The 27,655-nt window shown below is 35.5% G+C and overlaps 1 protein-coding gene across 2 annotated transcripts in view; it reads right to left on the bottom strand.

The window, feature by feature from the left end:
• Positions 1 to 2,287: 2,287 nt before the first annotated feature.
• SPART (spartin) overlaps positions 2,288 to 27,655 on the bottom strand; it is a 30,547-nt gene continuing 5,179 nt past the window's right edge. The window contains exons 3-10 of one of the 2 annotated variants that reach the window (XM_047078864.1): positions 24,427 to 24,624; positions 21,712 to 21,879; positions 19,277 to 19,400; positions 14,503 to 14,697; positions 13,284 to 13,442; positions 13,114 to 13,204; positions 3,621 to 3,933; positions 2,304 to 2,374 (exon numbers count right to left, since the gene is read on the bottom strand). In XM_047078864.1, coding sequence (XP_046934820.1) covers positions 3,660 to 3,933; positions 13,114 to 13,204; positions 13,284 to 13,442; positions 14,503 to 14,697; positions 19,277 to 19,400; positions 21,712 to 21,879; positions 24,427 to 24,624 — 1,209 coding nt within the window. In that variant the 3' untranslated portion in view covers positions 2,304 to 2,374; positions 3,621 to 3,659. Of the gene's footprint in view, positions 3,934 to 13,113; positions 13,205 to 13,283; positions 13,443 to 14,502; positions 14,698 to 19,276; positions 19,401 to 21,711; positions 21,880 to 24,426; positions 24,625 to 27,655 lie in introns of both variants that reach the window. The other variant, XM_047078854.1, reaches the window with a different exon arrangement.

Raw genomic sequence — 27,655 nt, forward strand, 5'->3', positions numbered from 1 at the left:
ACTTTGACATCAAAGTGGTCTTTCCACTGGAAGTCTTGCCCACACCTTGACCTTCAACTTGCAACTCTCAACACTTTAATCTCCACTCCACTTCCATAGCGATACTCTGAATCCTGTCATCAGAGTGGCTTTAACTCAGAAAACTTAAATTAACAAAACTACCGCATACCAAAACCTCATTCTTTTAGGTCCCAACTCAGATACTCTCTAAATAACAATGTTTTGTTAACCAGGGATATTGTCTATGAAGCTTCTTAAACCTGCAAATGCTGGGACCCTGTCCCTTATCACAGAGATCTTGGTTCTTTAATAGCACACTCTAACAATTTGCTCTTCAGCTGGCTTCCAATTTTGAACAAAATAGATTGGTGTGTGTATGTGTACAAAGAACACTTTTCATTAGTTACTGTTTCCTCCAATGAATAGCTTCTCCAGGGTGATCAGTTTCTTCACTTGTGACAACTTTTTACATAGAATACATTTGAAGATATTACTTGGAGTTTTTTTCCCACCTCATCGATGTTCTTATAATTTTTAATTCATCTTTCTGTATCTTGAAAATATATTGTGAATAGAAAAAAATTTTGAAGAAAACAAAGCTATCGAGAAATATAATGTTCTCTTTTAAGTATTTCTGTTGCTAAACTAAATACAAAATGGTGAAAACGATAGGAAGTCTTGAATTTGGCAAGAACAGACCAGAGAACTAGTTTCTGTTTGTGCAGAGCTTTACTCAGGCTTACCTAAAAAGTGAAATATAAAAGGATTTCTGGCTAACAAGCCCTAAGCTTCACTTTTCTTAGCTTGGCCTAAAATACCCATGAAGGCAGAGAAAAAGACAAGCTCACACTATCACCAAAACCAAAGACTAATGATCTGTTTGGTAATAACTTGGGCAATTTTCTACCAAGTATCAAGAGAGTGGAACTGTAATTTAAAATAAAATAAAAACAACTAGTGTTAAGCAGCTGGAGTCAGAGGATATCTATAAAGGCCATTTGTCCTTTCCTATCTACCTCAGTTTAAGAAAGATGTCTGGCCTATCACTCCATGTAGGTCTCTCCTTTTTGAGGTTAGTGTAGAACCTTTTTCATACTTTTAGATCTTTCTCAAGAACCTCTCTTTGATCTCTATCTCAGTTTCCGATTCTATAAAATGAAATTGTAATAGTATGTAACTCATAGGAATGTTGTGAGGTTAAAATGAGTTAATGTATGTAAGAGCACTTAGAACATTAATGGCTCACAGTAAGCACTACATAAACGTTAGCTATCATTATTTCTAGACAGTTGGTGCCTTGACGTACTCCCAGAAAACTACCCTATACAGCATGAGGAAGGGACAGTCTGTTGAGGCAAAATGAGGAAAAACCCTGGTAGCAGTAAATATTGAGAACTGTTGTTTTTCATATGGTGTATCTTATGAATACTAAACAGCAAAGCAGAGCTACTAGGTAAGGGCCTCTATACAGTGAAAACGGGACTACAAAGCAGCTGTGATGGTTAATTTTGTCAGTTTAACTGGGCCACAAGATGTACACACACTTGGCCAAGTATTATTCTGGATGTATCTGTGAGAGTGTTCCTGGATGAGATTAACATTTCCATCAGTAGACCTAATAAATCAGATTGCCCTCCCAAAGACAATGGACCTCATCCAATCAACGGACCTGAACAGAACAAAAAGGCTAAGAAGGAACTTGATTTAGTTGAACTTGGTTTAAATCCTTAGTTTTCTGGCCTTTATACTCAGACTGAAATGGGCTCTTTTTGAGTTTTCAGCCTACAGGCTTTCAGAATGGAACTTACACCATTAGCTCACCTGGTTCTCAGGCCTTCAGACTTGGACTGAAACAACACATTAGATCTCCTAAGTCTCCAGCTCACTGAAGGGCTATCTTGGGAATTTGCAGCCTCCATAATTTCATGAGTCAATTCCTTGTAATAAATCTCTTTATACTCTCTCTCTCTCTCTCTCTCTCTCTCTCTCTCTCACACACACACACACACACACACACACACACACACACACGTATTTATCTCCCCTATTCTGTTTCTCTGGAAAACTCTAATATAGAAGCTATACTTATGAAGATTTTGTCTGTCTAGCCATTAATATGAAAAAGCAACCCACAACCAAGTAAGCAGAACGGAATAAAGGAAAATGGACAACACAAATCCAATTTTTCGACCTCTGGTCTAAGTGAACTTTGTAATCTTTAGGCTCCACTATTTGTCATCCCACTTCTCAAACTTAAGGCAGAGACTAACTGGAAGCTATATGCCAACTCATTTTTATTTCCACTTTAATTAGTACATTATCCTTGGCCTTAGGGAAAGGATCCATCAATTCTATGTGTTCCCGAAATACAACCCTGTGAACACATTTGAGGACAAGCAATTCAGAAAGTTTATTCACAAAGCACATTTTTTAAGACAGTTTCAAATAAAATCTAATAAACTAAGTAGCCATTAGACATTTAGAAATATTAGAATGGACAATAGTTATGAACACCAGTACCAATCATTTTAAATCTGTAGACAAAAATAAAATGCCGTTAGGTACTTATTTATATATTTGTACCTTATAGGTCTGTAAGTGTCCTGTCTTCTGCCAGAGTGGAAACTGTTAAACCTACTTGCCATGGATTAAGTCTAAAGCCTTCACATTCTTTACCATGACTATGAACAGAACATTTTCTTTCTAACAATTTATTGGCTTTCTAACATATAAAATTCCAATGACTAAATCCCAAACTAAAAATATAGTTACCATCCAAAGAATCCTGCTTGTATTTTTATAAAATTTTAGCCTCTTGGAATAACTTAAAGTGGATATGGTAAAATGATTTCTTAAAGCAACTTTGTCCTATTAAGCTCATGATATCACTTCATATTTTAACACAAATCATACACCAAAATTTCCTAAGTTCCTAGTAGATCAACACCAGTCTAAATCCAGAAGACTTAAAAATCTTTGTATTCCTTCTAAATCAAAAAGGCCATCCCACTTCCTAACAAAGATACAAGCTACCAAATAATTTTATAGAACCTCATTTTATTTTTCATGATTAGCTTAGTCCCTGTATTGAAAAAATCTTTTAAATATTATCTGAGTTTTTTTAGTTTAGGATTACAGTTTTTGTGTCTAGCTTACACACTGAAAATTTTGGCAAGCACCTAAAAAAAAAAAATCCACAATTAGTGCAAAACCAGGAGATAATATTTTAAGTTGGTCTTTCCAAGTACAACTCAAGCTAAGGTTACTAAATGAGAAATTTTATGTATATATATAATTTCCTACCTTGCTTTATGAAAGACGGCAAATACAAAAATAGCTTAACATTAGGTTTAATGAGGTTTATTAAAGCAAATGTTTTATTAGTCTTATTTTAACTGCAAAAATATTTTAGCCACATTTAGGAAAAATAAACTTACTGAGACTATATAATCCTGTATTTGTAAAAGCCAGATGCAAGAATACAGATTCTTTCCTTTTAAGTAGAATACATGCTATAAAGCTTATGAAACAGTCACTTTGTAGGAATGAATACATTTTTAAAATACTGGTTAATCTGTGGGGAATTCCACACTTGCCTATTAAAAAAAAAATGCATCCACCTTGTAAGGCTTTGGTATAGGTGATTCACAGCACTTCCATCATTTTTCTTTCTTCTTTGCCTCATTCTTCTCTCGTTCCTCTGTCTGCTCACCTTTCTCCCTTTTCATGTTTACATTTGCTCTTCCTTCTTGATGTCCCCCCTTAGAATTATCAACTATTTTATAGTCTTCAAGGAGGGTTTGTCCTGTTTGTTTTGCTGTTTTCTTCACCATTGCTTTGATACCAATGTTGTCAATATTATAGGCAGTTACACCAACATTGATGGCAGAATCTACTGCATCATGTGTAGCTTCTCCTGCAGTATGCCCGTATCTTTAAAAGATTAGAAAAAAGTGTAATGACATTATAAATGTAAATTAAGACCTTCTTATTTAGTATTATATAAGTCACATGATTAGTATGTTATTCCTAAAAGCAAAATCAAAGATTTGGTTTCAATTTTTTTTTTCAATTTAATAACTTAAAACAAAGTAAAAAATAAAATCAAACTGTGCCAAAGCTATTATTTCTCCTTTAGCAAAAACTGTGTGAAAATAAAGTCAAGCTAGCCGAGATTAATGTAATAAAGACTGTTTATGATGAAGAATAAAATGTAAATTATAATCAGGGTACCTGGGTGGCTCAGTCAGTTAAGTGTCCAACTCTTGATTTCAGCTCAGGTCATGATCCCACAGTTCAGGAGTTTGAGCCCCGTGTTAGGCTCTGCACTGTGTGGAGTCTGTTTGGGATTCTTTCTCTTTCTCTCTCCCTCTCTCTGTCTCTCTAACCCCCTCACTGTCCCATCCCCACTTGTACATGCTCTTACCCAAAATAAGTAAGTTTTTAAAAATGTAAGTTATAATAAAGGTTGTTAGTCATTTTTTTTTAATCCACCCCTTCTGGAAATAGGAGAGAACTTTCAGTGAAAACAACTATAGGACACAAAGAATCGAGAGTCACCATAAATGGTTTTGAGTTCTATGTTAACCAGACTTTGGTAACATCTTTAAACTATCAGAATCTGAGCTTGTCTTTAAGCAAAGATTGTATAACACTTTCTCCCTCACTCCACTCCACTCCACTCTGCTGCAGACTCACTGGCCTTTTTGCTATTCTTTGAACCATCAAGCATACATGTGCCACTTTATGACCTTTGCACTGGCTGGTATTTGCCTAAACTATTCTCATACCAGGTACTCACATGTCTAACTGCTTCACCTTCTTTCAAGTCAGGTAAGTATTGTATTCTAACTATCCCGCCGATTTCAACTGCCTTACCCCACATGCTCCACCCCACGGCCAATCAATCCCCCCTAAAGCTCCTCCCTCATTTTTTTTAATGTTTATTTATTTTAAGAGACTGAACAGACACACACAAGCGGGGGAGGAGCAGAGAGAGGGAGAGAGAGAGAAGCCCAAGCAGATTCCATGTTCAGCACAGAGCCAACGCTGGGCTCGATCTCACAAACTGTGAGATCATGACCTGAGCTGAAATCAAAGTTAGACACTTAGCCAACTGAGCTACCCAGGCATCCCTTAAGCTGCTCTTCCTTATTCTATAACTTATCACCTGCTACATACTCTAGAACTTATTTACTCTCTTTGTTTTGGTTTGCTTATTGTCTGTCTTGCTAGAATATAAACACTATTATCATAAAAGTACTCTGCTGTATTAACATATCTTATGCATTGAGAAAACTGACATTCGGTATTTGTTAAATAAATAAATGAGTAATTCCTGCCCTATCCATCTGAGAGTTTCTTTAGCATCAAACATACAGCAAAATGCTTGGGAGAGAGTATACAGGCACTATACAAAATAGTATTATTGACAATTATCGATATATGTGTTTAATATCATTTCTATGAGAAAATACAAGTTGAGGACCTATACAAGGATACTGAAAGTTATCCCACTGTATTTTCTCTTTCCCTTTTTAAAGTACCAGGTTTTTATAGTTCTCCTTGCTTAGCAGAGAACTGCCTAAACAAGCAACAAGAGGGCAACATTTTACAATTGTCTTCAGGATGCCCTCAAGTTTCATATGTGCTTTGTGACCTGTATCTGGACATTTTATACTAACACTGGATCTGCCCTCTGAATTAACAAGTTCTGTATTACTGTAAGTTTGGCCTGGACTTACAGTCCACAAGACTCACAAACCGCAAGATCATGACCTGAGCTGAAGTCGGCCGCTTAACCGACTGAGCCACCCAGGTGCCCCATTTTTTTTTTTTTTTTTAGAAGGCTAGGTAACCACTTTATTAGTTACTTCTGGTTGGCAATGCTAGAGAAATGTGTAAGGTCTGAATATGAAAAAGACAGAGCAACTCTGATGAGTCTTATCAATTAAGTCACTTAAACACCTAGAGTTAAGGTTAAATACAATGGGAACAAACCTAAAGAGGTATACAATCTAGTTACGTGGATAAAATAAAGATACAAAATAACGGGAACAAACATGAATGCACTTGTTACAGTTACAGAATATCGTAGGGCCGTGCCCTGTAGGACACAGTAGAGTAACACTGAGTTCTCTGGTTTTCTTCTTTTTGCAAAGCAAATCTTGTAAGTTTCATGAGTGGCCACACAATGAAAGAACTGGCCTGGAATAGTGGTTTGTGATCCTACCAGCTTGTTCATGCTTGTTTTTTTTTTCCAACCTCAGGGCGAATAATGTGAATCTTAGTTCCTGAATGAGGATTCCATTATATCCTTAGCCTAATTTTAATAATTAGAGTCAGAGAATGGCAGAACTTATAATGTGCCAAACCTTACATCCATATCACTCTTGACTGGGGACTTCTCACCAGTTACCAGACATCAAAGCTTCTTAGCTGCTTTCTGCTGGTCTCTATTGCAACCCTTCAGCATTCCATAGTACTTGCTGATGTTGCAGAAGACATGGAGCTTTCTCACTGTCAATCAAGCCCCCACAAATACCAGGTGGCAATGGTTATGGTTATGGTTAAATGAGAAGAAAGGGGTGGAAGAATTGGAAGAGTGACCATAACTCTTGGTTGAGCAGGTTTCTCTTAGGGCTCTTTTCTAGGACTGTGTGACTAAGAATTTGGCCATATTAGTGTTTATGAATACAGGAAATCCTCCAGATTCATGAACTTCCACTTCCCTATTCTAATGTTGCAGTTTGATACCTCTAACTGCACTCACAGTATTTAAAAAAGAATTTTTTTTAACGTTTATTTATTTCTGAGAGAGAGAGAGAAAGTGAGTGAGCACAAGCAAGGGAGGGGCAGAGAGAGAGGGAGACACAGAATCTGAAACAGGCTCCAGGCTCTGAGTTATCAGCACAGAGCCCCATGCAGGGCTCGAATCCACAAACCGTGAGATTATAACCTGAGCCAGAGTCTGACGCTTGATTGACTGAACCACCCAGGTGCCCCATTCACAATATTTTTATATATAACACAATTCTAAAGGCTACATTATTAGTAATAATGTGCTGAAAAGGAGTCTGTGTTGGTACCCTGATGTTTTGCTTGTTTTTCCATGCTATCTCCATTTCAGCAAGCATTCCTGTTAATTTGGGGAGAAGTATCAAACTAGCAGTCAAAGAACTAGATTCTAATACCAACTGTGCCAAAAACTAGCCATATGACCTTGATGAGGTCTCAACTTCTTTATATTTCATTAATTTTTTTTCTTTCATCTCATAAAATGAGATTTGTAGGTTAAAGCACTTTGAAAATTCCACAATACTAAATGTATAATTATTTTTAAAGACCTTATAAAATGGCTTTTAAGCAGTTCTGTTTATTTCCTTTAATATATCCTCACCCTATCATCTCTGCTTCCCAATATGCCTTAAAACCAGTATTCCTGGCAGGCATCTATTTTTCTCTTCCTTTATAAGTAACTGCTCAGTTCTTTCCTTTATTTGGACTACATTGTAAATTCAAACTACACTGTTAAAAACTAGAAAGTCTATCTCTGATAAAAAGACAATGTTTATTTTTGATTTCTTACTTTTTAAAAAGTTAACTTTAATTATAGCTTATTAGATTTTATATTAAAGAGCAATAAAAATGAATACAAAGAATGCTCTAAATAAGTCAATGAGACTTAATGCACAGTTTGAATGAGACTTCTCAGAAATTTCTCCAGCACATTCAGTAATGTCTACAAAGACAGCACAGTGGTGGTGATTCTAGATTTCACTAATTGTAACAAAATTTCAGTCATAACAAATTTCAAACAAATCTTCCTAAAATTCAATTCACATGCAACCTTCAAAACTATTCTTGAAAATATTAATCTTAAATATTTTAAATAGAAATAGCTTCTTCTTAGTGTACCCATCAAAGATAGGTGGATTGTGGCCAATTTCTAAAGGATGTTTAAGGTGAAGCTGAGGAATTTAAACTTTATCTTGAAACCAATGGGAATGGCATAACCAAAATTACATTTTAGAAACATCTAACTCAGGTTGCATCGTGAATTGTAAGGGTGTCAGAGACAGACAGAGGAACCAGTTAGGAAACAAGCTGTGTGATGGATGAGAAACAATGAGGGTCTATTCTACAGTAGTGGCAATGAGGCTGGAGAGGAAAGGATAAATATAAGAAACAACAGCACTTGGTGAATGAATAGCTGTAGTGCTATATAGTTGGGACTTATGAAGCCTAAAGATTACAATAAAAGTTAATCAAAAAACATAGATTTGAGAGGTTGAGAGGTTGTATGGACACGGTATAGGTAATATCTATGAAGAGTAGAAAAGGATAGAACATAGAGTAAAACTCTAGAATGAATGGATGTGGAAGACAACAGCCCTGAGAAGAAGTTTGATAAAACTGAAAGGTGAGCTACATGAGAATACTGTTAAGATTTGGAGACATCTAACCCACCAATCTTAATAAGCATATCTTAGAGCAAGATCAATCAGGACAGGCTACAGTAAGCATGTGACTGGATTTTACCCATGAAAATTTAAGGAAAATATCTAAGACATTAAAAAGACAAGTCTTTCAAATCTACAGATAACATAAAATGGAAACCTGGCTAATATGACATACACTAAATCTGAAGCCAAACTGAAGGACTTAATAATGGATCAAGATCAACAGATGAAATTAAGCGCAAATATAAAGTTCTTAATTTTAGGTACAAATATCAACTGCCCCCAAAATAAGAGGAAGGCCCAAATTTTAAATAAAAGTTTCATTTTTTAAAAAAACACAAGTTTGATATGGGTTAATCGAGTAACAGCCACTAAACAGATAGTCTTTGTCTTGTGTGCCATGTATGCCAAATGCTAAGTATGACCAAATAAGAGAGGCAAATCTCATGGTATTCTAGCTGGTCACAGCAAATGTGAAATACTTCATTCAATTCTGGGTTCCGTATTTTGAGAAGAACAATGATGAATGAAGTATCTGGAAACCATACTATATAGAGAATTCTTAAAGGAACTGGGAGTAGTTAGAAAAAAGTAAGTGAAAGACACAATAATAATGTTTAAATATTTGTACAGTTACCACAAGGAAAAAAGAAGACTGACCTTAAATAATTCCTGAGCAGATGTTATATAGACTGGTTTTGGGTACTATGACATCTGCTCAAGGAATTGCCTTCAATAAATTTGAATTTGCCCCTTCATCCAAAGGCAATTTTAATTAAAATTCACTAAACAAACCAATAAAATATGGTACCTGAAAAGAGTAAATTCCTCATAGAAGAACAATTTTACTAAGCTTATTCTTCACAAATATGTATTGTAAGATAAAGTTTTAACGCGGGGAAAACAAAAATGGATCTAACTGATGTTATATGATTTTCCTCTAAACAAGGGTTTTTAGTTTTTTTAGTTTGTTTTTTTTTTTAAGTAACCTCTATACTCAACATGGGGCTCAAAGAGTTGCACACTCTTTCAACTGAGCCAGCCAGGTGCCTCATCCTCTAAACAATTTAAAATGGAAAAAAAGAAACTTAAAGGCGAAATTTAGAAGCTATGTAGAAGAGTGATGAATTATTTACTAAATGCTATACTGCAGTTATATATAACAGGTTTGAAGTTACTTATTGCTTTTCGTTGTTCCTGTAAGTCTTGATGTTCCTAAGTCTAAAGTAAGACAAAAGCATTAATGTAACTGACAAAAATAAAAGTATTAATGAATAGTTCGCACACATTTACCTAAAAATTTAAGAGTATAATTAATTATACAGATCCTTAAGTAAACCACTCATCATCAGTGAACACAGTCCCAAATCATAATCAAAACCATCAAAAGTATAAATAATATACTTCTCCAACATAATCTGCTTTAATTTATTTATTTTTAAATGTTTATTTATTTTGAGAGAGAGAGAATCCTAAGCAGGTGCCACACTCAGGGCAGAGCCCAAAGCAGGGCTCAATTTCACAACTGTGAGTGATGACCTGGGCTGAAATCAAGAGTCAGACACTTAACCCACTAAGCCACCCAGGCGTCCCACAATCTTCTTTTAAATATGCTTAAATTAAAAGATAATCCTCTATGTTGGCTTGTAACACCAGAAATCAGATAAGGAAGTTTATATATAGTTTGTTTTTCTTCTTGTCATAATGCATGTAATTATGGCAGATTTAAAACAAGCTGGGAGAATAATTTATCATAGGCAAAAAGAATATAAATTTTCTATATTATGCAATCATCAGTTGGATTGGAGAAAAACACAAATGCTTACTCATCAAATACTTTTTCAAAGTGCAAACAAATGTAAATAAAAGTAAATTTATAAATATAAAAATATAAATTACATTTATACTCATAAATGTAAATTTATATAAATGAGAAGTAAATTTAAGAACTAGCTCTTTCTTTTCTTCAGTGATAAATATCACTAAGTTATTATTAGTTTCATACCTGCAGTTTCTTCTCTTAAAAGACAACTTTTCTTCTTCTGGGCAAGATTATTTATAAGTATTACAAAACCCTTTGTATCCCCTTGCCCCTCTCCATCTTTCCAAGTTTTTTTTTTTTCTTTAAAAAAAATTTTTTTTAATGTTTATTTTATTTTTGAGAGAGAGAGAGACAGAGTGTGAGTGGGAGAGGGGCAGAGAGAGGAGACATAGGATGGGAAGCAGGCTCCAGGCTCTGAGCTGTCAGCACAGAGCCCAACATGGGGCTTGAACTCATGAACTATGAGATCATGATCTGAGCCGCAGTCGGCGCTTAACCGACTGAGCTACCCAGGCACCCTTCATCTTTTCCAGTTTCTAATTAAATTACTGCTAAGACCAAAGTAGTCTTATAGTTAGAAATACAAACCTACTGGGGCACGTGGGTGGCTCAGTCGGTTGAGTGTCCAACTTCAGCTCCAGTCATGATCTCGCAGTTCGTGAGTTCAAGCCCCACGTCAGTCTCTGTGATGACAGCTCAGAGCCTGGAGCCTGCTTTGGTTTCTGTGTCTCCCTCGCTCTCTGCCCCTCCCCCACTCATGCTCTGTCTCAAAAATAAATAAACGTTAAAAATTAAAAAAAAACCATATTATTTAAAAAAAAATACAAACCTACTTAACTAAATTCTCACCTGTTTTTTCATTCCGTGAATCTTTGGAGGAAAGGATAAAAAGAATAGCAATACGTACCATAATAGAAATAAATGAGCTCAGAGTCACTGTTAAAATATCCTTCTCATTATATTAAGTTCTCCTCACTAAGGACAAAACATACAAAATCTACACCAAAACTTTGATAGTTATGTGAATCCCTAACCTTTAATAAGGCTCCACTTAATCGTACTTAGGTAACCTTTTTTTTTCATTAAAGTAGGAAATGGACAAATCCAATGAAGCATTTCCTAACATGACTAACATGTTTCTAACATGACTGCTTAATTATCTCTGCTAACAAATGATACTGATAATCTAAAACGAATTCACTTTTGGCCTAAAAGGCACTTCTGACTTTCTTCTGCTCTTGCAACAAGAAACTGTTCTTCTAATTACGACTGATCCACCAAAGTAACCTCAAAGCCGTAACACAAAGAGCATTAGAGATCAATGGTATAAGTAGCAAAAGATAAGACTGAAGACTTGGGTTTTATATTTCCACCAAAAGAATTACAGATCTTTTCTGGATCTTCTTTGCCAAATCTTTTAGTCAAATTGAAACTGTAAGATGATGTGTCATGTTGCTTTGATTCAAAGGTATGCATGCCCCAGATGGAGATCAAATCAACTCAGGAGAAATTAAGTTAGTTTTTTCTAAGTCAAAGGTAATTTACTATGGTGGAAGAGAATCTAAATGTATGACAGATAGTGCTGGAAAGTAACTCTAGATACTGAACTTGCACAGATGTCCCAACAAGGGCAGGGTTGGTCCACCACTGTTGTTTCATACTGCATGACACAAAGATACCTGGCTTACATCCCAGCTCTACCACTTACTAGGGGTATAATCTTTAACAAAGTTTAACAGCTCTACACTTTGGCTTCCTCATCTGTAAAAATGGAGATGATAGTGTTAAAGATTAAATAACATATACTGAAAAGAACCAAACACACTATCTGATACAGAAGTATGAACTCAAATGTTGTGAGTAGGTAATTAACACAAATAACTGAGATTTGAGAACAGCACTAATATTACTTTTTTCTTTCTAAATAAAAATTTAATATTAGGCTTTAAACTCATGCAAAGCTAAGAAAGCAACTCAGGTCCTTCATATTATCTTTAGTTTTTAGACCTTGATTGCCCTAGGACTTATAAAGAATAAAGACCTCAAATCAGAAGACCTGTTTTAAGTCCACCTTAAAATAGTTATCAGATCAGCTTAGACCATTCATTTTTTGTTTGTCCACTTGTTAATATATGAAATAGATGACATACCACCTGTCCATTCTAATAAAAATGAACAGTGGTAGAGTCAAATAAGATGTGACAGAATTTAACATTCTTTGTAAACAGAAGAGGCTAATATTAACAAGGTATAATAGTTTAATTATAATTCAGGTTTTTCCCATCAAAACTAAAGGCAAACATCACCCATCAAGAACATGCAGTAGGGGCACCTGCATGGTTTAGTCGGTTAAGTGCCCAACTCTTGATTGGGGCTCAAGTCATGATCTCATAGTTCCTGGGTTCAAGCCCCGTGTTGGGCTGTGTGCTGACAGTGTGGAGCCTACTTGGGATTCTCTCTTCCTCCCTCTCTGCCCCTCCCATGCTCTCTCTCTCTCGAAATAAATAAACTTTAAAAAAATTTTTTTAACCAAAAAGTACCAAAATTTACTAAAAAAAAACAAAAACATGTAGTTGACAAGGTATACAGAAACTCCAGGCTTTTTTTTTTAATTAAAAATATTCTCTGCATTAATGATGAAGAAATATAACCATTAGTAATAGGAGGCAAAGTCATAGTAATTCTATTAATTTGCTAAAATTATTAAGAAAAACAGTGAAAAAAATTTTGTTTTAGCAGCTACTCAATGACATAATCATTTTAACTGTCCTGAATTTTTACAAATGCTGTAAGAGTTTTTAGTCATTAAAATTATAAAAGTCAACTTACTTGTATCTGACAGTTTGTACAGTTTCTGCTGAAACATTGTTAACAATACATTTAGCTGCACATTCCAATCCCTGCCAGACAGTTGAAAATCCTGCAAATATATTTAAAAGTAAGTAAAATGATAGCTAAAGAAATGGACCTTCCTAATTAAATTTCTGGCCTATTGTTACCTTGAACACTACTTGCTGCTACGACCATAGCACCATCCAGAGGAGACTTCCCATTTCTGTCTTTTTTAAGAGATTCTGGAACAAGTTTGCTTCCATGCTTCTTGACGTGTGGAGCTAGTTCCTTTCCAACACAATTTGCTACAGTGCAAACTCCATCAACTAATATAACCATAAAAAGAAAAGAAACACTTAGAAAATGTTTCCCTTGATTCTACCATTCTTACTTAGCAAAATTCTTATATGAGCATCTAACATTGTTTTACTGCATAATTTACCATTTCTATATAAGGATGAGAACAAGGCCTGGCTAGTTTTAAACAAAGGCTATTATCTGGTTTAAAGACATGTTTGCAGAGCTGAAGGATTATAACCTTGCCTCTTAAATATGATGTTCTTTATGGCAATTTGCTTAAAAGAAAACAGAGACTGCTGCAGTGTAAGAGCTATAGGTCCACCTTTCATGTTTTTCAGCTATGAGTGTTTCTATGTTCTATCAACAAATACCTTACTGAAATAGTAATAAGGTATTTAAATCTATAAAAAAAATAAAACCATAATCTGATTCAAAAGAATATTGAATACTGAATCCCAAGAAGATAATCTTACTAAATTTAATCATAACCTATTAAGGGGTGATTTGACCATCTCAAAATACCAAACTTTAAGGCTATGATTCTCAAAGGAGCAGGAGCGAGAAGCATATTGCTTGGGAAGACGAACACCAGAATCACTGAATCTGCTTAACTGAAATAATACATCCCTCCACTTGACCCTCAGCTATGACACAGTGAGCTGTCCTTAAAAGAATGTATCATATTCAAGGATAGCCAATACATTCAGAGCCATTCCTTTTCAAAGGTACAGACACTTCCCTCTCCGACCCATCAAAACAACCCTTTAACAAATGTTTCTCAAACTTTAATATACAAATAAAAATCACCTAGGAATCTTGTAAAAATGCAGATGCTGAATTGGTAATGTGTGCCAAGTACCTGAAATATATTTGGGTATCAGTATTTCTAACGTATTTGAGCCTTAGTATTTCTAAGGCTCTCAGGTTGATGCTGCTACAGATCCCACGATGAACAACAAGGTGAAACAGCTTCATCCTAATCCTTTACTCTTAAGGTTAAACCACATAAATGTGCATTTAGATTAACCCAGATTAAGAGACCATTTTTAATTTAACTGAAAGGAAAGTCTTCCAAAGTTACTTTACCCAGGAACTGACTGACTTTTGCTGCTCCTCCTGTAGCCTGCTTTGCTATATAAAGTCCCCTGGTCACAGCTGGACTAACTTCCACTGGTTTTTCTTCTGGTTGAATCCGTTCACGGAGTTTAGAAGCGCCTTTCTGGATTGCTTTTCCAGTAAATTCAGCACCTTTGACCAAACCCCAGCTCACCCAGGAAGCACCTTTTTATAGGAAAATTTAAAATTGCACAATTAGAGTTGATTATACCTGTAAACCCTTTAATAACTTACCAACAGGAAAAAAACAAAACAAAACAAGGAATTCAATGTTTAGATCCCAAAGATGCCATTAACTTTCAAGCCAACTTTATACTTATAATTTTCTGCCTGGAATACACATCTTTTCTAAGTAAATTCATCTTTCAGTACTTAGGCCATAGATCACTCAATAACAGAGTTCTATATTACTCTATGCTGCCACTATAACTTGTAGGTATCTCTCCATGTCACTGACCACACTATTACTATTGTTACAAACTAATTTTGAGTTGGTACCATTAAGATGGTATTTGGCTTGAGGACCCAGGTATCCTTGTTCTTCTTGCCTTAGTCCAGGTACCACTTTTCGTCCATGAAGTGCTGAGGGGTTTAGATGCAAGTAATGCAAGCTGGAAACCAATACACCTATATCTCAAACACCAAGGCAGAAGAACTCTTTGCTTCCTTTAGACTAAAGGCATAAGGCAAGGGGACCTGTTCCTCCCTCAAGCCCAAACCCCACGATCTCAGCACCTTTTAGCTTATATCATAAACCTGAATAACAAAGACAAAAGAATACTCAAAAAAATTCATGAGAAGAAAAGATGTAAGAAGAAAACTTGGGAAGCCTAGATGGTTTAGACATTTGTCATGAGAACAGGCCCTAGCACTTTGCTTTGGCTCAATGCTTCCCGCAGAATGAATGAAAAAAGAGAGAGAAAGCAGCACAGTACAGACTGCTCTAGCGAAAAGGCCCTGCACACATGCAGGGAAAGGAGAAGTGGGAATGAAATGGGAAAAGCAAGAAAAAATATACAAAGAGAATAGTTGCCCCTAAGAGGAAGAATCAAGTGTTACCCTGCCTTGGAGAGCTTACAATTTTAAATATTTCCTTTTTGGCTATACCCTGGAACAATGAGCTTGGACATATAAAATACTTAAGTATATTGTACCAAGGTCTGTGGCATAGCTTTTACATAATTACTTTCGCCTGTGAGTGAGCAGGCACCCAATGTCATGTGAAAATCCTGTTTGTTTAAAAAGGCTGACAATGAAAAGTAAAGTAGTGATTGATTAAAAAAATTGTGGTACTTCTGTTTTTGTTTTAGTCAACACATCCATCTGACTCAAACCCTACCCCCACCATCCTACCCCTGGGGAAGGACCAGGTCTCAACCCAGGGAAAAAGCTTTCAGCCAAGAGTTCCCATAACAATAAAGAGATTAAAGACCTCTATTAAAAAACAAACCAAACCAAAAAAAAAAAACAAAAAAAACCAAAAACGTGTATTTTTAAAGTTAACTCACAAGTTGAAAAGATACAAGAAGTAAAAAAACCAACTGAACTTGAAGACTGAGAAATCATAAAACAAATGATAAAGGAAAGCTCTATACTCCTGCAATGAAACAAGCAAGAGGGACAGAGTCCATTAATGACTGAGAAGAATAAATGGAAATGAGATAAATGAAAAGTCACAGGACTGATAAAGAGAAACACTAGATGAAATTATAAAGAAGCTATCACCATGGAAGAGCACATAACAGAGATAATGTGTTAGAACTGAAAAGACTGCAACAGAAGATCAAGAAATGTAATGCTTTATTGGTAGCTACTAAGATCTTTTAAATGGCATGTGTAGTGCCAGATATAAATTTATTCTATCCACGTTCACATTATTTGCACCCATTTAATGTTGAGATACAGCAGGCAATGAATGTTTGCTGAATAAATGAGAAGTTGGCAGACGACTTAAAATGATCTCACTCAAATCTAACATAATGGAGGAGGGTTCTAATCAGCCCATTGTCATATATCCTCTACCTCCTTCCAAATTAGCTTACTAAACTCTACTCCATCTAAGATGTTTGGCAGTTGCCTTCTTAAAAGTAATTCTAGGCTCCTCAAGCCAATATTCTACACAGATAATTTTTAAGCAGTTCATATTTCTTCACCTTTTATATTCATAAAAACTAAGACTGTAGATTTTACTGATCTTAACTGATTCTCTGACAGTGGACAGGAATCAATCATGGGCTAAACTGACTGAGCTCAATTTAGATCCCTGATTACTTATCTTTGTATAGAGCCTGCACAAGTCAGGAAGAAATAGTTGCTTGACAGATCAGATTATTTTCCTCTGGAATAAATCTTGGGTATTTTCTGCACCTCTTTGCTACTTATACTTTTAAGTATTTGGTGAGGTGGTGGGTTTTCATTCTATCTACTAAAAAGCACATAAAGAGATATATACTCTGATTGGCAGTTAGTTTTAATGTAATCAACTATTAGAGATATTTCTAGAATTCTGAGGGAATGAGATGAAAAGTGTTACAAACACCTGCCAAAGTCTCAAGCAGTAAAGTAGGCCTCTTTGCGTTACCATAATGTAGTTTTTGCTCATTCTCAAATGATGCACTGCTGAGAGTTTTTCTGAAATCTCTAAAGAGATCTCTGCCCAGAATTAGCTGATACTAAGGATGCTCTACCTCTCTGAATAGAATCAGTGTGTGAACTCTTTGGAGGTCTAAGACTCTGTGACATGCTATACTTTCCAAAGATGGTCAAAATAGTATTTCCTGTTCTACATGTTCTTTTAACATGACCTTGACATTCCTCCCATTGAGAAGTGGGGTCTCTGTTACAATCCCTTCAATTTGAGCAGGTTTGTTACTTTCTTGTGATGAGTGATACTAGAAATTTCCAAGAATATGTCAGGAAGAGTATGCAGCCTCTAGCTGTTTGCTATATCATATACGCTTCGAACCCTGAGCTACCATGTAGAAGCCAAACTGGCTTAAGGCTGCCAAGCTGTGAAGAAGTTAAACCACATGGAGACCATGTCTAGGCACTCTATTTGGCAGTCCTAGATTTTGAGCTCTTCCAATCCAGATGCCAGATTTGTGAGTGAAGGAGCCTTTGGATGATTCCAGACCCCAGACACTGAGTCACTAGTCAGCCTTTGAGTCTTCCTAGCTAAGGTCCTGACCTCATAGAGCAGATCTAAGCAATCTCTGCTGTGACCTTCTGGAATACCTGGTCCACAGTTATCCTAAGCATAAACAAATTGTTGTTTCATGCCATTAAGTTTGGAATGGTTTGTCACACAGCAATAGTAAATAGAACTATTTACTATTTACTATAAATAGTGGTATAAATTTTAAAAAGTTTATAACCTTTGAAATTAGTTATCTACCTATGTGTGAATATAGGCAAGTTTTCTGAATACTGACCTAATAGCCTAGCAACCTGTAAAGTTATGGGCAGGGTAGTAAGAGTGAAGGTTTTCTTTATAACTTCTTTGAAAATCTTTTTCAAGGATCAATTTTAACTGTTAAAAATTGTAATTGAAAATTCTGGCTCTCTTTTCTTACCTCTAGCAGCTCTCTGACACCAGGCAAAATATTTTGTTAGCTCCTAGCTAATTAATTTTCCCTTATTTTAGCTTGTTGGCTTTTCATGTTGAAGGTTTTTTCTGCTTTAGACACCTTTTTATTTTAATGGGGTTTTAGTACAGACATGGAAGTCTGTATTGACAGTCTTTTAAATGACTGGTCAAGATGCCTTTACAGGGTCATGAATTTGGCTAACTAGTGACTGGTAATGTTTTTTAAAAACAAATTAGAATGTCTAAATCTGAGAGCTACTATAGTTGAAAAGCTAAAATGTTAACCAATAAAAGTGAAAAGATCTATGTCAGTAATGATAATTCTGGTTTTAAAATAACTGATCTGGGGCACCTGGGTGACTCAGTCACTTAAGTGTCTGACTCTTGATTTAGGCTCAGGTCATGATCTCACGGTTTGTGAGTTCGAGCCCCAAATCAGCTCTGCACTGACTAGCTGAGCCTGCTTGGGAGTCTGTTTCCCTTTCTCTCTGCCCCTCCCCTGCACTCTCTTTCTCTCAAAAATAAATATATAAGTAAATACATAAATATATTTATATATATCCAACATATATATAAACGCATGTATATATTAAATAGATACAAATATATATATATATATATATATATAGGCCTTTAAATATATATATATAGGCCTATAAAAAATTATAAAATAATTGATCTGATGTCCTTTCTAGCCAAAATTAAATAGTAGGGCCTACATCCCAAAAAGCTTGGCTGTAATCCTCAGATCTTTAATACCTCCACTGCTATGTGGTTAGGGAGTGCTGGTTTGCTTCCAAAGATGGATGAATATCTTATCATTTTTTGGAGGAAGAGGGAAGGGGAGAAAAGAAAAGGATTAAGGGAGACTTTCAAAGAGGAAAGGAGAATAACTAATTTTATGTTCAGAGTTGTCCTAGGAGTTTGGGGATTCCTGAAGTTTTTCACTATCAATTTTCCCAAAAGTGAAACAGAAAAAAAGCAAGAAGAAACTTATACCTATAGGATAATATGTGATGTTCTAAGAGACTAGTTCCTTTCAGGTATTTATAAAATGATCATTTAGAACCAAAATACAAAATTACCTTTCTAAGTAGTCACTTATGGATTCCAAACATTTCACATTATATGGGGGAAAAGTTAGCATTACTGTAATACCTGACAAAATATTTTGAGCCACTTTCTCACTCCATTCGGGTAATTCCTTTGCTTTGTCTTCTGAACCTGGCTCATAGGGTACAATGTGACTCAGATTAACTTCTTCACTTGGAGTATCTTTGGTCTAAATAGTAAAAATATTTCAAAATGTAAAACAGTAAAATACTAAGGGGAAAAATGATAAGCAGTATTTAATAAAATATTAAGCCAACAAACACTAGTTATAATTAATAAGATTATTTCCACCCAACATAGCTATCAGTACATTTTATACACAATATCATAACTGCCATGAAACTGAAAACTATACTGGTCTTATGTAAGGTCTCACTGGTAAATAAGGTTTAAATACCAACATATCTCCAATAGAGCATTTATCAACTCATATTTAAATTGATGAGATTACGGGGTTCCTTTATATAGCTATCAACCCCTTAATAAGAGTATGCACATGGTGTACTCAGTAAGATTTAAAAGATTTGTTAAATGACTCAATCGGTAAGGATACATCCAAATAAATTGGTTTTGATAGAAATCAAGTAAAGCAAGTAAAAATATATAAACACAGAAAAATCTACTCCATCTGAATGGAAATGGGGAACATAGAAATACCTGTATTTTGCTAATTTAATAGCTGTTATGTGAGCTAGAGCCAACATTCAAATTGTCAAAGCTCAATGTACTCATTCTAAGAACTTAACAGCAAGCTAACTCAGACCTCATAATATAAAATAATTTGAAAATAAAACTGCTTAAGAGAACTAAGAGAACTTCACTTAAAATGTAAAACATTAAAAACAAAACAAAAACTTCTATGGGAAGGGGGAAGCCATTCATAAGTAAAACCTAAAGACAAACGGAACAAAATATTTACAATTTCTATCTCTGATAATGGGCCAATGTGCTAATATATAAAGAGCTCCTGGAAATTGAGAAGACTAGTGACCCAGTCATAAAAAGTGGACAAAGTACAAGAACAGACAACACACAGAAAACAAAATTCAAGGAATCCTTGAGCATATACACATCACTCATAATAAAATCAATACAAATTAAGATATTCCAATACACCATTTCTCATCTATCACACTGCCAAAATACAGAAAGACTGATCAGCTTCTCTGTGGATGAGGCTATGAGGAAATGGGTCTCCTACACTGCTGGTGGGAGTGCTGAAGAGTACAGTCCTTGGGGAGGGGAAATTAGCAAAACCTATCAAAATTAGGGGTGGTTTGGGTGGCTCAGCTGGTTAAGCATCTGACTCTTAATTTCTGCTCAGGTCATGATCTCACAATTTTGTGAGTTCGACCCATGTCAGGCTCTGCGCTAACCCTGCAGAGCCTGCTTGGGATTCATGCTCTCTCTTGCTCTCTCTCTGCCCCTCCCCTGCTCACACTCTATCTCAAAATAAACTTAAAAAAAATTATTTAAAAAAATCTATCAAAATTACAAATGCATTTATCTATTGACTCAGTAGCCCCACTTCTAAGAATTTACCTTATGAATTACCTGCAATGTATGAATCAATGGATCTAAAAGTTATTCATTGAAGCACTGCTTCTAATAGCAAAAACCTGGAATCATCCAAATATTCCTCAACAAAAGATTGGTTAAAGAAAACTATGATAAACTCATACAACGAAATATGAGGTAACTATAAAAAAGATTGAGAAGGTTCTCCATTTATTAACATTGAAAGATTCCCAGAATTTATTATCAGATAAAAAAATAAAATAGAGAACACTCTATGATGTTACCTTTTGTGAAAGAGAAATCTAACAGTTTTTACGTAAGGTGATGCAATCTAGCCTTCTATGTACCTTCATCTAATGATCACACTGGATAGGGAAATTATCTCTTTGTTAATCTGTCCTCCTCACTAGGTATTAAATTCCTTAGGATAAGAAATTTAACTTTTCCACTATGCTCAGCATTCTGGCACTAAACACTTACCGAACTGTATTCCCAATTTACCATTTAGAGAATATATACTCATGAGATGAAAAAAAAACCTACTAAACATATTTTTAAAAATCCATTCTCTTTCCTGATGACAATCCATAAAGAAACAAGACTGAATAAAAATGGTAGTGTAAGGAAAAGCATACCTAGCCCCAAGACCTTGGTATATACAGGGAAGTGGAGAACACCACAAAACAAAACAAAAAAATGCATTAATGTAAATACAAAAAATCTTTCAAATACTTGAAAAAAAATCTATCCCCAAAACACAGAATATGCTATAAAACAGTTTAAGTCACAAACACTGTAAAGGAAAATATTAAAGCTGATTCTAATAATTTTTACCAGTGATTTTATGACTGCAAGTTGCTCTGCTTTAGTAAACAAGAATAAGGTTTACTTATTTATTTCACCAAGTGAAAGGTACCATTTGAGTAGAACTCACACACATACCTTATTGTTTTTTTACTTACTTTTTTCCCCCGTTTTCCTTTATGACGCACGTCCTTATTGTCTTGGTCCAATGAAGGACCCAACTGTCTCACATCAGTGCCACTGGCTTCTTTCAACTGGTCAGAGGAACATCTTGCTCTTCCAGGGATTTGGAATTCATTTTCTCCTTCTGCCCGGTTCCAGTTGGCCTAAGGGGTAAAGGACTAAGCTCAAATTCAAATTTTCTCAAATGACTGTCCTCTTAGCTATGCTCTAATAATGTACTTGTTCAACTATCAGTGTTTGACAGTCTAAATATGACTTTTACTTGTCTTTCTTCTATAATTTTGTTTTATCTCATCATCCAAACCCCAACCCTTTGAGTTCTTTAGTTTGTAGCATATGGCCTAAAGCAAATTTCCAAAGACAAAGCATAAAAGATAAACTTACAGCAGTTATTAGGGTAAGTTATCATTAAATCAGATGTAGCTACATTTGAATTTCATTAAATTAACAAATTGTAAGTTTTAGGAAACAGATAAATATAAGACTAAGTGAGTTTAAAGCAATGAACAAGGGGCGCCTGGGTGGCTCAGTCTGTTAACTGTCCAACTCTTGATTTTGTTTGAGGTCATGATCTCATGGTTCATGAATTTGAGCCCTGTATCAGGCCATGTGCTGATAGTATGGAACCTACTTGGGATTCTCTCTCTCTTTCTCTCTGTCCCTCCCCTGCTCGCTCTCTCTCTCTCAAAAAATAAGCAAACTTAAAAAATAAATAAATAAAGGCAATAAACTCATGTCTGTTTAACCACTCTGCATTATTGGAAAACTGATTTTGTGTGTGTGTTTTTTTTTTTTTTACTTAAAACTACAGGTATTTTGCTTGCATATACTTTACTGAATAAATACTTAAAAGTAAAAACAAGTCAAAATTATAGCTAATAACTAACTTTTGTTTACAGTTGGAGTTCTGGGACAATAGAGCAAACTAAAAATGACATGCAACTAGGGGCGCCTGAGTGGCTCAGTTGGTTAAGCATCTGACTTCAGCTCAGGTCATGATCTGACAGTTCGTGGGTTCAAGCCCCGCATCAGGCTTGTGCTGACAGCCCAGAGCCTGAAGCCTGATTCAGATTCTATGTCTCCCTCTCTCTCTGCCCCTCCCCCACTTGTTCTCTCTCTCAAAAATAAACATTAAAAAATATTAAAAAAAAATAAAACAAAAATGACGTGCAACCAAAAAATAACACCCGAGGAAAGTAAACATGTAACCTAAAAGTCAGTTTAATTTCTTTCCTAAAGCCCAGTAATATATGTCCAATGAATGTAGGGGTGAAGGGAGTAACTGCTCTATAATAGGTCTGAAAGAATTAAAAATGTCACTTCATTCAGCTAAGTAAATGGCAAAGCTAAGACTTGAACACCTATCCACTTGGTCATGTTTCTGTCTTTATAAACTACTCTCTATGAGCACACTAAGGCTACACACATTTCTGTCTGGGGGGGGGTCACATGTTTTGTTAATATACTTTAAATGTTTAGTATTGGCTATGCTAAAGTATATATTGACCACCAGATCATTCTCATATGCAGTTCATGTAACCTAATGCTACAGATGACTCTGACCTTTGGTTTAGCCGGTAGTCTATTCCTATCATCAGTGATCTTTTCAATATAGGTATGAATTGAAAGAGTATTCGAATTCCTGAGAAAAGAGTAACAAAGCTTTCGAGACTAAACTCAAGGGAAACCATTTTGTGAAATCCTCTCTGATCTCCTTCCTGAACTGTGTGTATACTTTTATTTCATCACCTATCATACTGTACTGTGGTTACTCAGCCACTGTAAGTACAAGAGAATAGGAGTTGTTACATATCTTTATAGTGTCTTATTCTATCTTCCCACCCACCATTTAATACCTAAACAATGGATTCTAAATACACACTGACTAGAGAATAAAAGATTATACAATTATGCTGTGAATCTCCTTCAACTTCAGAAAACTGTCAATATTCACAACAAAAATATTTTTCCCCTCTTGTCCTACATCAGGATGAGCAAGAACTAAAGAAAGCCTCTCCTTAATACTCTATTTTATCTCCTCATAACAGATCAACATGCAGGCAAAAAAAAAACAGGCTCAAATAAGGAAAATTCACAGGATGACCAACCATATTTTAAATCACACTTTATTTTCTCTTTATTTGGTTTCACTTATCATGAGAACAAAGATAATTCCCTCAAATAAAACCTGTTTCTTCCTCAAAATGCCAATCATACCCCTAAAATGTCCAACTTAGCCCATATGCTAATGCCAAAATTACCTTCACTTCACCATTTAGTCCCCTTAACCTATTTTTCCAACTGAGCAGGAACACAGTGATGATAACAAGAGCTAACATTCACAGAACACTACCGCCTGCCAGCACTGATATAAGACAACATTAACTTTAAATCTTTGCCACGGCCCAATAAAGCAGATGATATTATTTCCATTTTATGATAAGGAAACTAAAAAGAAGATCAATAAGTTGAGTTAAACAGCTATTAAGTGGAAGAGCTCAAATTCAAACCCAGAGCTCACAATCTTAATCATTACCTCTAACCAATTTCCAACTAGTATTTGTGAACACACAAATTATATATTCTCAATCTCCTAACTCTGATTACATTACAGCCTATTACAATTTCTCTAAAAGCAAAAGTTGCTTATGTTAAAGCAGATTTTCATCCTAAAGATGATCATACATTACCTGAAGCCGAAGGTCAGACATCTGTCTTAATAAATCCTCGAAGAGTTCTCTATCATCTTCTGGTAATTCAGAAGACAAGACAACCCCCACAAAGCATCCTGACGCTTGTAACATGGTATCAGGAAACATGTAGGCTCCCACAGTACATTTAAGAACTGGAGATCTATCAGGAACTAGAGGATACAACCAGTCACAAACCTGAAGGAATTAGTTTAAAAAAAATTAATCAAAAGAACTAGGTTTTCACTGAAGTTTTAGAATTGTTATACCAGAAAATAAACATTTCCAAGTTCTAAATGCATTTTACAAAGCTTTACAGCATCAATGATTCTCCACTAAAAATTAGCTATTTGCTAGTATGATCTTTGTGCATACCACTCACAAGAACTGTCCTAAAAATGCTATTGCTCCACTAATTATATAGTGTTGAAATTAGTGACCTTAAATAGCCCACTATTAACCAATGATGAGTCTAGTTTTAAATAAATAATGGTCAAAGTAAAGCGAAACTATATTATTCAAATTAGACATCCCTTTGTGGAAATACATAAAATCAAACTGTTTTCAATTTACTGATTTAATTAATTCTCACAACAATTCCATGAAGTTAGTTATTATCATTTCATGTACAAAACTGAGGCATAGAGAGGTTAATTAAGTTGCTCAGAGTCAACTAAAAAAGTAGAGCTAGGATTTAAACACAGATCTGGCACCAGAGAAGCCAGACAATTACTTTAATTAAATACCCAGAATTCATAATATTGAATAATTTTTTTTTTTAGAAATTGACATGACATAGCTAGAATAGAATATGAAGTTATGTTTATGGAGTTACCTTCTATTATTAAGTTCAATCAAAATGACACAAAGCTGCCCAGCAATATCATCAGATTGTCCATATGCTAAGACTCAAGCTCACTGGATGAGGCACATGGGTGGCGCTGGATTGAGTATCAGACTCTGGATTTCGTCGTAGGTCATGATCTCATGGTTCATGGGATTGAGCTCCCCATTAGGCTCTGCACTGAGGGGGCAGAGCCTGCTTGGGATTCTCTCTCTCCCTGTCCCTCCCCTCCTCACGTACACGTTCTCTTTCAAGTAAACATTGAAAAAAAAAAAAAGACTTAGGGGCTCCTGGGTGGCTCAGTCATTTGGGCATCTAACCGGCTCAGGTCACAATCTCGCAGTTTGTGAGTTTGAGCCCCGCATCGGCCTCTGTGGTGACAGCCTGGAGCCTACTTCTGATTCTGTATCTCACTCTCCCTCTGCCTCTCCCTGGCTCACGCTCTGTCTCTCTCTCTAAAAAATACACAAATATTAAAAAAAAATAAAAAAGAAGAAGACTTAAGCTTACTTTCTGGAGATCTAAATTCAGAAAAGACTAAGCTTAAATCATAATATCCAAATGAATTCATTTCCCTCGAGATTACATTCTTTGAGCAAGGAGAATATAATTGTGTTGCTCACTCAGGACACATGGTCCTAATAATAACAAACTGGGAAGAACAATCTATTATCAAAATATTGTATAGTAAATATGAGTCAAAAAGCATGGAAGATTTCATATAAAAAATGAAAAATTCTCGGGGCGCCTGTGTGGCTCAGTCGGTTAAGTGTCCGACTTTGGCTCAGGTCATGATCTTGTGGTTCCTGAGTTCGAGCCCTGCATCAGGATCTGTGCTGACAGCTCAGAGCCTGGAGCCTGCTTCGGATTCTGTGTCTCCCTCTCTCTCTGCCCCTCCCCCGCTCACACTCTGCCTCTCTCAAAAATAAGTACACATTAAATTTTTTTTAATGAAAAATCCTGGTATACTGCCATCATTTCTGACCAACAGAATATAAACCTGCAGGGATCAAAGAATCCAAGTCTGATTCTTTCTTGGAAAGTGCTTAAAAAACATTTTCAAATCCTTCTTTCATAGATTGTCTTTTTTAGTCATCTCAAATGCCACTTTCCAACTTTTTTAAAAGTCAAACTTTAGAGAAGTCACAAAATTGATTATCACGTTTTCCAAAGTATGATATATTGCCATGAATAGTATATGAAATAAATTTAAGTAATATACAGACTATTTGAGTAGTAATGTATTTTAATATATATTAACAAAAAAATACATCTTTCTCTCAACTTCACAGCTGTTATCGGTTAGGATACAATTAACAAATGAGACATTTAAATTCAAATATTAGGAAAGTTATAGCAGAGATATGAAATTGACAAAAAAGTTGTAAAGATTATACTTACATAACTAAAGTTTGGGAAAGTTTTATTTTACAATGTCATGATTTCTCTAAGATTAATTACATTCTGGACACCTTGATTGAAAGGGAGTATCCCCAAATCTTCTGAAATAAAACCTTATAGACCTTTCTCAGGGTAGATCATTAAGAACTGAAAGGCTCATCCACCACAGGCTGATTTCACCCAGATTCACTTTCAGGGGGCAACTTATGTCTAAGTTCTAATTAATGGAATAAATGTAATAGGTTTAAAAGGTATATTAAAACTAAAACCAGGGGAGCGCCTGGGTAGCTCAGTTGGTTAAGCTTCTGACTTCAGCTTAGGTCATGATCTCACTGTTCATGAGTTTGAGCCCCATGTCGGGCTCTGTGCTGACAGCTCAGAGCCTGGAGCCTGTTTCAGATTCTGTGTCTCCCTCTCTCTCTCTCTCTGCCTCTCCCCCACTCATGCTCTCTCGCTGTCAAAAATAAACATTAAAAACAAAAATTAAAAAAAAAAAAAACCTAAAACTAAAACTGGGGCATCTGAGTGGCTCAGTTGGTTGAGCGTTCAATGCTTGGTTTTGGCTCGGGTCAATATTTCATACTTCATGGGGGCTCACATCAGGCTTTGCACTGACAGCACAGAACCTGCTTGGGACTCTCTCTCTCCCCCTCTCTGCCCCTCTCCCACTTGCATGCACTCTCTCACATGCACTCTTAATATTCCAATTTAAATGTCTCATTTGTTAATTTTATCCTAACCAAAGGAAATGAAATCTAGGTAACTAGTGCCACAACTAAACCAACCACATCATCTGGACTCTGGACAATAGGACCTGCTTTGCTCAAACAGTCATCTCCCTTCTAAGGAAACTCCTTTGTTATACCCAATGTAAATAGAGTCCTCATTTGTACCAATGTCCAATCTTTTAAAAATACATTGTTATTGGAACATCACCTTCAGAATACTTCATTAATTCTGTAACAATGCCCTAACATCCTGTAT

Source organism: Lynx rufus, unplaced genomic scaffold (genome assembly GCF_022079265.1).
Source record: "Lynx rufus isolate CCGP_SWC_20201006 ecotype Redwood Valley unplaced genomic scaffold, mLynRuf1.p SCAF_1, whole genome shotgun sequence".
NCBI classification, from domain to species: Eukaryota; Metazoa; Chordata; class Mammalia; order Carnivora; family Felidae; genus Lynx; species Lynx rufus.